The sequence below is a fragment of the Rhinolophus ferrumequinum genome (assembly GCF_004115265.2).
Source record: "Rhinolophus ferrumequinum isolate MPI-CBG mRhiFer1 chromosome 15 unlocalized genomic scaffold, mRhiFer1_v1.p scaffold_54_arrow_ctg1_1, whole genome shotgun sequence".
Taxonomy (NCBI): domain Eukaryota; kingdom Metazoa; phylum Chordata; class Mammalia; order Chiroptera; family Rhinolophidae; genus Rhinolophus; species Rhinolophus ferrumequinum.
Genome location: NW_022680357.1, coordinates 18,329,804 through 18,343,323, shown reverse-complemented (window position 1 = coordinate 18,343,323; position 13,520 = coordinate 18,329,804). Strand labels below are relative to the sequence as shown.

Below are 13,520 nucleotides of genomic sequence, written 5' to 3'. Positions count from 1 at the left end.
CCAGGGAGCAGCCACCACCCCCCTCCCCAGCCATGGCACACCTGCAGAAGCCTGGACTAGACGGTGACAACAGACATGGGGTGAGTATCCGCTCCCAACACACCAGGCACCAGCATTACACACTCACCTCTCACAGCCTTCTGAGGCAGCAGTTCCATTTTACAGATGGGGAAGCTGAGGCCGAGAAAGGGGAACTCCTCCTTCAAGCTCCTATGGCAAATAGCTGAATGTTCCAAGATTTAAACTCGGGTCTTTGTCGGGACGCAAACTCGTAGCAACTACCTTTTACTGCTGTCAGATTCCAGCTGTAGTAACTGCTGGGACCTTGTTCCTGAGAAGACAGGCAGCAGCGGAGGTCGCGGTCAGCCAGATGAGAAGGAATTCGGGAGTCACTCGGGCCGGCCTACGCCATTCCTTCAGTCAGTGAGGACTTAGTCCGTTCTGGGCAGCAGGCACTGAGCCAGACGTGGAGCGACAGAGACGAACCAGCACTGACCTTCCTCTCAGGAGCTCATGGCCTAGGAATGGACACGAAGACCAGGACGTCCGATCCACTGCAGCTCAGGGGTGAGAAGAGTGGTGACGCACGTCCTCCCGTGTCCCTCTCCTAACGCGGCACTAACAGGAAGACACACACTGTCCCTCAGTCAGAACCAGCGAGCGTGACGACAGAGACCACAGACCCTGCAGCCAGAGGGACCCGGCCTTAAATCCTAACTCATGAGACGGCATAACGTCATGTCCTGGAACCTCCGTTTGCTCCTCTGGAAAGTGAGACGAGAAGAGTACCTGCTTGTGTTAGTCTCCTGGGGCGGCTATAACAAACCAGCACACACCTGGTAAAACAAACAGCACAAACGTACCTCTCGTGGTCCCAGAGGCCGGAAGTCTCAGATGAAGGTGCCAGCAGGGCCAGGCTCCTTCCAAAGGCTGGAGGGGACCATCCTTCCTGCCTCTGTAGCTCCTGAGGCCTCCCGGTCCTGGCGTGTGGCCGCCTGTCTCTGCCTGCGTCCTTCCCCCTCATGCCACCTGTGTCTCTCTGCGTCCTCTCCTGTCCCTTGTAAGGACACTCCCCTCGGATTCAGGGCCCGCCCTAATCCAGTGTCACCTCACCTTACATCCATAGAGAGCTTATCTCCGCCAAGATCACATTCTTAGGTTCCACGGCGACATGAATTTGGGGGCACACTATCCAACCCACTGTCGTGGGGAATAAATGAGAGAACACACGTAAACGATTCTGCCCAGTGGGGCCCCACAATAAACTAAGTGTTAGCTGCACGCGTGCGTGCATGTGTGTACATGTACCCAGGTTATTTACTAGATTTACCAAAGGTCTATTTCATTATTTCACCAAAAGAAATAGGAACATTCAATGTTTTTCACTCTTTGTGAGTGTGCTAATTTGTTTGTTTCTGACTTTATCATATTATTTCCTTCCGTTTCCTTTAGCAGGTTTGTGGTTGTCACTCGTGTTTTTGTTTTGGGCACATAGTGTCCATTTTCTCAATGAGAACTTGGTGATTTTCTCGAGGGAACATTCTCTTCATTTCTACTCAGGCAAGTATTTTGCTCATCTCACCACCGTGGGTGAGTTTTCTGTTTGTCATCGAGGATAATTTTCCCCTGGTATTTCTTCACGGTGCACTAACAGCCATCTTCCAGAAATGACCCAGAGGTTCTCAGAGAGAAGACACGCCCTCTACTTGTGAGGTGTGAAGTTCAGGTCTTTTTATCCTCTTTTATCCTTTCTTATCATTATACTCACGTCTTCCATCAAAATGCCACTGTCCCCCCAGACCTGTATTTCACCCCACTATTTCCTCGGGAAAGCCTGGCAGCTCTGGCCCACCGCACCCCCTCCCTGTCCCCAGCTGGAGTGCAGTGAGTGGCCGATCCGGGTCCTGGGAAGTCCTGGCCACTAAACCAGACCCTGGGCCCTGAGGACTGAGATCGGGAAGTGATTGTGACCAGTGTCCAAACCGGATTATAGAATGAGGTCCAGGCAGAGCTGCAGCGGGTCTGGCTGAGGGGAGGCAGGCAACGCTTGTGACCTGTGCCCTGGGACCGTGTTGGCACTGGGCTCAGAGCCGACTCAAGCCCTAACCAGACCCTGGACGCCGAGGCCCTGCTCACCTTCGGCTTCCCCCCCAGCAGTGCCCGTTTCTGAGACGGAAGGCAAGCCAGTGGGCACGCAGCAGGAAGGACTGGGCTATTTATTGCAAAGCTCGATTGGCAGCTGCAGAAGCAAGGCGATGGCTGACCACAGACGGCCCCCCGGTGACAGCAATCAGAGGGAGAGGGAAGGCTGGTGGCCGCTCAGCCACCTCTCCCGACGGCCCTCCCGCCGGGGACCTTCGCTCTCAGCAAACACGTGTCTCACGTGCTGCTACCTCCCTCTGGGCAGTGCTGGCCACACGTCCCCCGGGCTGGGGCTCTGATGAGCAAGGAGGATTCCCACAACCCACAGCACCCTCGGGACTCAGCAGTGTCTGTCCGTCTGCGCAGCCAGGCCCAGGGAAGTCAGGGCAGCAGGGGGGCCGCTGCTCTGGGCCTGTGCCCCGCGGGAAACGCAGCTGCCCTGCCCGCTGAGGGCGCCGGGCAACACAAGTCCGCCCTCGGCTTCACCGTCCCTTTAGGATTAGGCGGGTCTTCCCATCGCCAATGAAGAACCTGCAGAAAGGCAGCCCAGTGAGGCCTCGGGGCCCCTGGGGCAGAGACCCAGCCCTGCACCCACACCTCCAGAAGTTTCCAGCCTGAATCTCCAGACTCCCCCCCGCCCCGGGAGAAGGAGAGACGCTTTTCCTTAAGTGGGTGCTGTTCTGAAGGCAGCAGGCAGGACAACCAGTGACGCGGAGCCACAGGCCACGGTCGGTGAGAGGCACTGAGGACACCGTGCCCTGTCCCCCCCGCGGCAGCGAGGCAGGTGTGGGCCGTGTGCTGGGTCCACACCCGACCCCTGCACGGCCTGGAGCAGAGAGAACAGGACGCTGGGGGCTCACAGGACAGGCCGTCAGGCAGACGTCACCCTCCTGCTAACGCCAACCTGTCACCCACTGCACAGCTCCGGGGGCACTGTTTCCCATGACAGTCTACGTCCCTGACACACGCTCCTGGGGGCAGTGTTTACATGGTTTCCTGGGTGGGTGGGGCCCCTGAAGTTGTATACACTCCACAGGGAACTACTCCCCATACTGGGCGCTACCGAGGACAGAGGTTGCGAGACGCCGGGTCCTCAGACACTGCGTGAGCACCTGCCGGAAGCCACTGCTGCCTGCACGTGTCTCAGTGACGTGGGCCAGGGCGTCCCCTCTAGGACGTGACTGCGTTCCCAGAGCCCTAATCCTTGCCGCTGCAGAAGCTCCCTCTTCTCTAGCCGGACTCTCTGGGAACTCTCACCAGGTGTCACCAGACGTACCAGTGGCCCGTCACCCGTACCTGACAAGCGCGCCCACGAGCAGGCTGGCCAGCAGCGGGCCGAGCCAGTAGATCCAGTGGAAGGTCCAGTGGCCGGCCATCACAGCGGGTCCGAAGGCCCGGGCGGGGTTCATGCAGGCTCCAGACACAGCTCCCCTGCAAGACGCCAGCCACACACGTCACCCGGCCCCAGCCAGGCCCCAGCTCCCCTCAAGTGCATTTCCCGTCACCACCCAGAGCCCCCCAAGCTAGCGTGTCATGGGGCTGGGGGCTCCAGAGAAGACGCAGGGAAAGCGGCTGTTAGCAGTGGACGTGAAAGGCGCACACACACACACACACGCACACACACACACACACACATCCCGGGCAGAGTCACACTCCCACAGCCCCTTCTGGAAGAAACTGCAGAAAGGGCTGCCTGTTCGGGGACGGCAGGAAGAGGACACGGACCCAGGGTGACCCAAAGGTGAGAACGCGAGGGAAGCAGTTGTCAGTCACGTGACCTTGGGAATCAAGCGCACCTCAAGTCAAAACCCAGCCCAGCTCCTTCTGGTGTGTGGCCTCTGTGTGACCTCTGTCTCAGGGTTGTGGTCAGGGGTCAAGAGGAAACGCACGGGCAGCCCAGGTCGTCGGTGTGACTCGTGCCGTGTTTGGTTGACCCGGCACCCCCCACAGGGGCCTGGGCCCAGGTGCACCTGTCCAGGCCGCTGCCTGCACCCCCGCCCCGTTCACGCACGCTGGGGTCCCACACCCCTCGCCTCACGGCGCCTGCCCAGGACCAGTGGCCACGGATGAGCCCACAGGCTGGCACGTGAGCAACAGCCACGAGGGGGCAGCAAAGCACTGCCACACTTTCCACCTGCTTTCACCAGCACCTGCCAGATGACCGGGCTGGACGGAGAGCCCGGAAGGAGCCGGACACCTGGGAGGGGCTCCCTCCCCGTCCTCAGCAAGACGGGTGGGCTTTTGTCCCAGACTTTCACTTAATTGGCAGCTGCCCAGTGACCTTCAGGACGTCACGTGTCCTTTGAGCCTCAGTGTCCTCATACGTGAAATGGGAGCGATAACCCTGACCCAGCCTCACCTCCCGAAACCCCTCCCAAGCCTGCGCAGAGGCGAGCTCTGTAAGTCCAAGGCCAAACGCTGGCCGCCCACTGGCCGAGCACAGCCTGGAGAAAGGTTTTCTTGATACCACGAAAACGGGGTGACTTCACATAAAAACCCAGTGTCCTGACTCCCTGGGAGGAACTCAGAGGCGGCTCCCCCCAGGCCCAGCGCCCACCCAGCAGTCACTTCCCAGGGGTGACCAGCGGCGCCTCCGTCCAAACCACAGTCCCCACACTCCTCGCTGTCTGCCGAGGGCCAGCCCACGTGCCCCTGGCATCACCGTCCTGGCCCCTATTGGCAGCTGAGTCCGTGCCCCTCAGGGGAGCCCTGCTGGTCTGACCTGCTTCAGGACCGAGCTCGGCCCAGGGCCGGGTGCCCAGACCCACCACCGAGCGTGTGACACTCACCCTGCCAGGATGTCCACGGTGACAGACAGGCCGATGGAGAATGGGGCCAGAGGGCCCCGCGTCTTCTCGTTGATGGCGCCCATGCAGACGGCCAGCACCAGCAGCGTGGTCAGGACGAGCTCTGCCACCACTGCCCCAGCCACCTGCCCCGGCTCCTGCACCGTCACAAAAGCTGCCCCTGACGTATTCCAGAACCTCTCCTCCGGACTCACGGCCTAAAGAGAAGGGGGGTGGCCAGAGCTGAAGGGCAGGGCCTCAACAGGCGGTTCCCCCCGTGTGCCGTCCGTCAGGTGCCTCAGGCCACGTCCCAGCTCTGCCAGTTTTTACTGTTTGCTCCGTGTGAGCTACTGGACTGCCCGGGGCCTCATTTTGCTCACTTGTGAAATGGGAGAACCCAGCGGGGGCGCAGGTGTTAGGGGCCCAGAGTGGATGAAAGTCAGTGGCCCTCTTTCAGAAACAGAATACAAGACTGCCTTATTTTTACCGGCTCTGTAAACATATGTGACCCCGTGACTGCGCCACAGCCCCTCTGAGGTCGCGTGAAAGGGGCAGGGAGCCCTGAAGCTCCACCAGCGTCACAGCACGTCAGCCTCAGGCAGGGGTCACCGCGGAACACAGAGGAGCCAGGTCAGGAGTTTCTCGGGAAGGATAACCTTACCCTGCACCCAGTCAGTCTTTAGGGAAATGTTTATGGCATGAATGAATGAATGAATGAATGAACCAGTGAAACAACACTCGAACTAGCACATCCAGTCCAAAGCCGGAAATGGACTCAGGAAGAAAAACCTCTAGTCCTGAATTCTGCCTCCTGGTCTGTCCAGGGAAGGGCCTTGTCCAGACATAGACAGAATGAGGCGGGTTTGGACCAACCACAGGCCCTTTGCACGTTCCCCTCCCCGGCAGAGAAGGGCCCACCCGACCCCACTGGAGAAAACGGGAGAAGACTGGACAGTTCCTATCCCGGCCCCTCCCCCAGAAGCCCCATGAGAGCCGAAGCCACCGCCCGGCTCCTCGGGCGTCAGCCACCAACCTTGGCCAGGGCAGCCCCGACGAGCCCCCCGCAGAGCTGGGAGATCCAGTACGGAAGCAGCAGCGTCAGGTGGAGGCCTCCGACCAGCACGGCCGCCAGGGACACGGCAGGATTAAAGTGTCCACCGCTGTCACCGCAGAGCAGACGGAAGCGGGAGGCGCCGGTTCAGGCCGTGCCCCAGGGCAGGCGTCCCAGCCGCCCTCCAGGAGGGCCGGGCAGCGCCAGAATCAGTCCAGGGCCAGTCCAAGCAGGAAACAGGCACCACGTCGTACCCACCCCCCAGGCGAGGGGCACGGGGGGCGCAGCCCAGTCCCACCCACGTCAGACCCCCGGATGCCCCAGAGGAAGAACGCTGCCACGACCATCCCCACCTCCATGCAGACCCCTCAGAGCCCCTCCCAGCCCGTCAGACACGCGCTGGTCCAGCGAGCCCCCAGGCTCCACACTGGTGGCCTGGTAAGGCCTGGTAAGCAGGCCCTGACAGTCTAACCGCCCGACCAGTAAAACCCCTGTGTTTTCCTTTGTCACCATCAGGACCTGACTGAAATACGTGGCATTAGTTTCCGACACACAACACAACGATTCGGGACTTGCACGTGCTGTAAGGGACCACAGTGAGTTCACATCCACCGGTGTATGTCACGGCTGGGGAGCGGGGATGACGAGCTCCCGGCCGGGGGTGGCTGTGGGGCTGCGTGATCCCGTGTGGGACGCGCCGCAATCGTGCCCAGCTCGCATCAGCACTCGGTGCACGTGTGGGCGTGCGGAAAGGTAACTGACGTGCACTCTGTGTTCCCATGTCCCAGGTGGGGCCCCGGGGTTGGGAGACACAGAGCATGTGGGCTGCAGAGCCAGGATGGGAGCCCAGGCAGCCCGCCCCCAGCCCACACCCCGACCCACGGCGCCCCCAGAACCTGCGTGTGCAGCCTGCTCCCCACTCAGTGGCCGACAGGTCAGTGCCCGGACGGGTCTCACCTGACATTCCCCAGCGTGGCAATCACGAGGCCCAGGGCCAGCCCGTGGGCCAGCGCCGGCTGCAGCAGCCCGGTTTCCGGCCCGTTCTCGATGACCGACAGGCAGCCGATGAAGATGAAGAGGGCAGAGCCCAGCATTTCCACCAGGCAGGGCTGCACCAGCCGCTCATACCAGAACCCACGGCACCTGGTCCCCATGCTCGGTCCCTCGTCCTTGCCACAGCCAAATTCAAGGTCACACATAGACACAGCCGCCTGCAGAACAGGACAGGGAGAGTGGACGGGGAGCAAGGGGAGCGTGAGAGGAAGCCCTCCACCCCCCAACCAGGAGGGAATTCCCAAGACGCCCTGGGCAGGCCCGGCCACGAGGGAGAGGTCAGCAGTGGCTCACGTCTCCGGACATCAGCGCTGAGGCCACACGGGACCAGCCTGCCTGCGCGGCTGGGAACCCACACCTGCTGTCCCGGACGCTCTTATCTTGGGCCAGCTGCTGGTCCCGCTACAGGCTCTGCCCTTTTAAAGGCGCCAGCAAAGCAATAAAGCCTGGGTGGAAGGTGGCTCTGGGGCCCAGAAGAGGAAACAGTCATCGTTTCCAGTCCTACCTGGGCAGGGCAGGCCAGGGGTGGTCAAGGACCACTGAGCCTCCTGCCAACCAGGGGAAAAGGCGCTGGCCTAGCGGGTCATCCATGCTGCGCCCCGGGCCACCCCAACAGGCGAGGGAGGGCCCAGCCCCCAGCGCCCCACAGTCCCCATCAGGGTCCAAAGGGGCCGCATGTGTAAGTGGAGGGCCCCTCTGACTTAGGGCCACTCGTGGGAAGTGACAGCAAACTTCTCTTCAAAGGTTCCCCCACTGAATCCACAGACGTCTCCCTGGACGTGAGGCCCAAACGCCCCCTCACTCGCCCCATCGCTGGGCCAGGGCTGGGTGGGCGGACGGATGGCCATCCACTGACAGACACAGGCAGCAGACGCCAGCAGGCTCCGTGCAGCGCCTCCTGGGAGCCAGGAGGGCATGTGGGGATCAGACCTCACGTTTGCCTGCTGTCTGCCCTCTGCCTGTTTCCACTTCTCTACGGGCTGATGGTGGCCCCTTCCCCACCCCTCCCCACAGGCCTGTGTGGAGTAAACGAGACGGTGCCCTTAGCACGATGCCCAACAAGTAGCAGCTGTTCTCGGGGTGGGCACTAGTCAGCCGGCCCACGCGTGTGACAGTAACCCCGACATCTCCGTGGCTAAGAAAGGGCTGTGTGTTCACATGCGGGTCCCCATCGGGTCCCCAGGAGGCTCTCGGCCACGGGGTGACGGGGGACCCAGGCTGCTTCCATCTGGGAGACCCCCGTTAGGTCGTCAGACCTTCCCCAGCAGGCAGCACATGGGGCAGGGACGGTGTGGGGCTCGCAGGGGTTCTGTGGGCTGGGCTCCGACATGGCCAGTGTCCCTCTCATCCCGTCTGATTGGCTAGAATTCAGTCACATGGCTGCCTGACCACAGCCGGCACACATAGAAGACCACATAGGAAGGAAAGGCACTTGGGGAGCACGGAGCCATTTCTACTCCCAGGTGTCCCTAGGCTGTTGCTCAAATCACGTCCTTCCCAGACATGCCACCTTCCAGTGCGTTCTACGGCTTTCAGGGCAAAGCCGGGCTCCCTTCGCCAGGCGTGCCCCAACTCGTCTGCGGCCACGTGACCCTCAGCCACTTGTCAGAGGAGCCACGGCCCTCACCCCGCCTGCCCAAGCCACCCCCTCCTTTCCCTTGGCCTCTCCTGCCCTCTTGGGCAGCTTCTCTTCGGTCAAGCCTCAGATCAGGGGCCCTCCCTGGCCAGAGCCAGGGCTGGACTCACTGGCTCTAGGACCAGTACTCTCCAGGGAAAAGCTGGATGTCACTCAGGCAAAACAACGTATTTCACAGCACGAGAATTTTCGCACGGCTGACATCTCCCTGCACAATGAAATGACAGGTCTGCCAGCGGCGCCAGAATGACCAGGGGGCCACCGACCAAGGGTCTTCCTAAGACACTGCTTGACTGGCACTTCCCAGTCTTTCAATCCCAGGGCTCGCACACATGACCAAAGCCTCTAATTTTTGTGCCCGTTTGAATGGCAACAAGACGTCTCTGCCTCTGTAGGCACCTGTCCCATCCACCACCAGGTCCGGTCGGAGAGTAAGAGCAGGTCACACTGTACCCGGCACACCGCCCTTCCCTTTCTCCAAATGACGGCGGCACTGCCATGCAAGAACGGGATGCTGGCGCCATGGCAGCTATCTTGAGACCACGAGGTACAACTCGCCAGAGGGGTGCATGGCTGATGGCGTCACCAGGCCCAGACGAGCCCCAAGACCACCTGCTCCAGACTTCTTGTTAAATAAATCTGCGTGTCCCAGGTTTAAATCAACTGTTACCAGGGCCCCACAGTGAACCCAGGGGGACCGTGGGGTAGTTTAAATTGCCAAGGGAAACACAGTGATGCTCAAAACCTCAAGGTGCTTCACAGTTTGGGTCTAAAAAAGCCCCACATCCCTTTCGATGACACGCACACGTGACGGCAGTCTCTAGGACATGTCCTCGTGTGACCGGCTTATTTCACTCAGCATAACATCCTTAAGGACCATCCACGCTGTAGCGTGGGGCACATTTCCTTCCTTTTAAAGGCTGAATAATATTCCATCGTGTGTGTAGACCACACTTTATTTATCCTTCATCCATCGAGGGACACCTGGGTTGCTCCCACCTTTTGGCCATTGTGAAAAATGCTACTATGAACATGAGTGTAGTAAATCTCCCTTGATTGCTACAGTCACTTTTTCTGTTAAAATTACCAAAGTCCCTTTTCTCTGTCAGTGGTTGGCTCCCCTCCTTACCCCCGCCCCCCTGCTCTGTACCTGTAATAAACGTCCAGCACTAGCGTCTGCGCAGGTCTAATCCCTCCTTCCCTGGGTTACGGCACCTTGACTTTCCTTGTGGAGACCACAGCTCCTCCACTCTGGGCACACAATCTAGGTCCTGCTGACACCCCTGCCCTCAGCACTCAGCCCCCACCCCGTAAGGACTGGGCATCGACCGAGATCCAGCCGACCAGACACCGCACATCCCAGGCCACCGTGACCCATTCAGGGACGGGTGTAGGATCCCAGTCAGGCCACTCACAGGCAATTTGGGGAATTTTTCTGGAGATTTTGGGGAAAGAGAAATGCCCTTTCGCTGGCATTGCTGGGGGGGGGGGGGGGATATAGTCCGGCAGCTGCCAGCCGCCACCTCTGCCACCACGAGGGATGAGCCCACAGAGAACAGAGCCACAGAGGAGAATAAGGGTGCTGACACCTGACCCCCGCCAGGCTGGACCACCCTGGTCTTTTCAGGTCGTTTTCTTTCTTAAGCCGTTTAGAGCTGGGTTGTCTCTTGAGGGGCAGGGGGCACCCCATTTACGACACTCCAGCACCATTTTTTTTTCAGATTTCAGGATTCTGAAACCAGGGCAAATGGGTTCTTAGTGTTTCAGGGTGGGTGGGGTCAGGGCGCCCTGAGTCACCTGGGGACACACCTGTGTATCCGAGAGAGATGATTGAGAGAGAATCTCTCAGAACTTTACAGTCCGATCAGGAGATGTGTCAGGCACGTAAATAACTTTTACAGAGGGAAGGATGTGAGGGCAAAAGCCACCTTCAGATAAACTGCCCTGCAGTTTATGGCTGACACCAGGATGCCCTCACCTGGGCCAACAGACAGCTTCTGTCCCTTTGTCACAGGCCAGAGGTTCCAGCATTACAGTGGTCGTTTGCATTCAGTCATTATCTATTCAGGTCGTGGCTCTCAGAGGGAAGGGCAAGGTGGCAGGGCCATGCAGAGGGCTCAGAGGACAAGGTGACCTCTGGCTGGACAAGGTGACCTCTGGTCACCACAGGTGGCAGAACTCTCGGGGCTGGGGTGAGAATGGAAGTCAAGTGACATAAGTGGGGGCAGGACCCCAGGAGGAACGGGGGGGGTGGACAGCAGCAAAGCCAAAGGCCCCCGTTCGGATAAGCGTGCAGGGCTGTCGGAAGCTGGAGCCAGGGTGAGACGGGGAGGGGTCAAATCAAGGCCCCAGTGCCGAGGGCACCCGGCTGCCAGTGGCTAGGCCCCAGCACAGTGCGTTCTGGCTTCACTACGTCACTGAGTCCTCCCGCAACGCTGTGAGGCACGTGCTTTCATTATTACGCCCACTGTGCAGAGCGGAAGCTGAGGCCGGGACCACACACCTGGGAACAGGGGCTGGAATTCCACCAAGACTACGTCTAAAGCCGGCGCCTTTTTTAGTTCAGACTAGGTGGAATGTCATCTTACAACCTTTTGTAACTCTTTAGGCTTGGCAGCCCACTCTGCACACTAGTTTATTTCCGTAATCACGGTGACAGCCACATACGGAGGGAGTGCTCACGCACAGCTACCTTTCTCAACCCGGAAGAACTCCACCCTTCGGCTGCTGGGAAATTCACAGTCCTGTCACCCTGAAGAACACGAATTTTATCTTTCATGTACAAACTGTTACGAGGTGAAAAAAAAAAGCTTCCAGTTAAAGAGAAGGCATACCTTGTTTCTCAAGGAATTCTTAAAGGCTTGGAACGGTTCTGATCTTGACTGCAGAGTGTACCACCGCTCGTGCGACGTGTCCACTGCGGGAACTTGGCAGCGGACACAAGGGACCCTCTGGACCTTTCCTCACAACTGCAGGTCTATCTGCCGTTATCGCAAAATAAAAGGCTCGATATTAGAAACGTAAATACGATTGCATTAAAAACACAGAACACCTATAGAGAAGAACTCACATACACACAAAGCCAAAAGACAAAGAGTAAACTAGGAGAATAGTCACCTTACATCAGACACACACGGCGCATTAATCTCTTGACTGACAAAGTGCTCACACATAGTGACAAAAAGACACCCCAGTTTTTAATCAGGCAGCATGTTGGTGACGAAATGGCTAATGAACATCTGAGAAGAGCTCAGTGTCACTCACTGTGGCTTAACCTGGCTCAGAGGACTGCAAAGCAAACTAAGTATTCTGTTTTGTACCCATTCAGCATTTTATGTTTTTCTGGGATGACAGACATGAAAAACCGATGCTTTCAAACCCCACTGGTGAAAAGTACAGACTTATGGGGAAAAAACTTGGGGAGCATTTTTCAAAATATAAGATTCACCGTCCCTCTCATCCAGCAACCCCACTGCTAAAAATCTACCCTTCAAATAAATGCACAAACACTTCCCATAATGGGTGTTCAAAGTACCTGTGGCAGCACTGCACAGAAAAGAAAAAAACAGAAATTATAGAAATACCCACCAACAGCTACATTCTGCTACATCTAAACCAAGGAATGCCACGCAGGTGATAAACATGAGGTAAACCTATATGTACTCATATGGGAAGACCACTAAATTTTTTATTAAATGGAACTATAAATATTTCATTATGTGAAAAAAGCAAGCAATAGCGTCTAGGGCATGAGAACTTTTGCGTAAATTTTTTAAAGATATTTGTGTGTGTGTGTGTGTGTGTGTGTTAGTTGCAAGAACGTAATTTCTGGCATATTATAAATATCATGGTTGTAAGTTAAATCCACCCTGTCACCCTTTTAAAGGTACAAAGTGGAATGCCTGCCCCACGTGGTCTTCTGGCCCAGCAGGGACGCCCGGGCTCGGCCACATCGTGATCACATGGTTCCCAAGAGCAGCCAGAGAAGGGGGCCCAGGGCACGAGCACCTGCCACGCTGCCGCTCATGGTTTGCCTCTTACCTCCCATCGGCCAAGCAGATCACATGGCTCCCGGCGAGTGGGGAGACTTTAGAAGATGTTACGGCCCTTTGCCACCCACCCCACGGCACCACCGGCACCACCGGCACCACCAGCACCACGGCAGCAGCTGCCTGCTGTGACTCCGTTTCCTGCACATGGTGTCCTGGAATGGTCCTCTTAGAGTAATTGACGGCACCTGGATGTCCCCCCAGGACCAGCCGCCTCTCACTCCCTGAACGGGCCCATGGCCTTGTCTCTAAACTCTGTCCCCTCTGCCCTCTGGAAGCCACCGCCCTCCCTCAGGCTTCAGACCTCTTCTGCTCATCTTCCAGCTGACAGCTGTGAAGCACAAACAAAGCACAGGCCCCAAGCGGAGCCACGTGTGCCGAAGCCCAAGACAGCAAACCTAGACTGAATACCCAACCTAAGGACGCTGTCAACCTTCTCCAGTAACGTAACCTGTGAAGTCAGTCTGGAATTCTCTGGCCGGTATCACGGAGACAACCTGTCATGATACACAGAAGGTGCCTGATAAATACCTGTGGGATGAATAAAGATGACGACAAATTTAGACAACGACCACAGAGGCAGCAACGGCTGTTAAGGAGGGCGTGGGGCAGTCGTCTGGATGTGAGGCGACTGCCTTGGAGGGCTCGGCCGCAGGCTTCCGTGTCCCTGGAAGACCACAGCCCTGCCTCACCGCACCCCTCTTCCTGCCACTGGGCTCCCCGCCTCCCCTTCTAAGGACCCCACGGTTCTACTGGGCCCACCACCCAGTATGGGAATAATCTCCCATCTCAAGAGCTTTCAT

At 58.2% G+C, this 13,520-nt stretch overlaps 1 protein-coding gene across 1 annotated transcript; it reads right to left on the bottom strand.

The window, feature by feature from the left end:
* Nucleotides 1-2,213: 2,213 nt before the first annotated feature.
* AQP8 (aquaporin 8) lies at nt 2,214-12,716 on the bottom strand. Its single transcript, XM_033101002.1, has 7 exons — nt 12,710-12,716; nt 11,503-11,585; nt 6,937-7,190; nt 5,962-6,088; nt 4,932-5,146; nt 3,439-3,573; nt 2,214-2,673 (listed from the first exon to the last, which is right to left on the bottom strand). Exons 1-7 carry the CDS (start codon nt 12,714-12,716, stop codon nt 2,625-2,627), a joined length of 870 nt encoding a protein of 289 aa, XP_032956893.1. The 3' UTR covers nt 2,214-2,624.
* Between the last annotated feature and the right edge of the window lie 804 nt (nt 12,717-13,520).

Excerpts from the sequence above, each read along its gene's own strand:
- AQP8 (XM_033101002.1), bottom strand. Across the intron at positions 6,089-6,936 it reads GCCACGCTGGGGAATGTCAG|CGGTGGACACTTTAATCCTG; the intron begins GTGAGACCCGTC and ends CTGCGGTGACAG. Across the intron at positions 3,574-4,931 it reads ACCGTGGACATCCTGGCAGG|GGGAGCTGTGTCTGGAGCCT; the intron begins GTGAGTGTCACA and ends GGCGTCTTGCAG.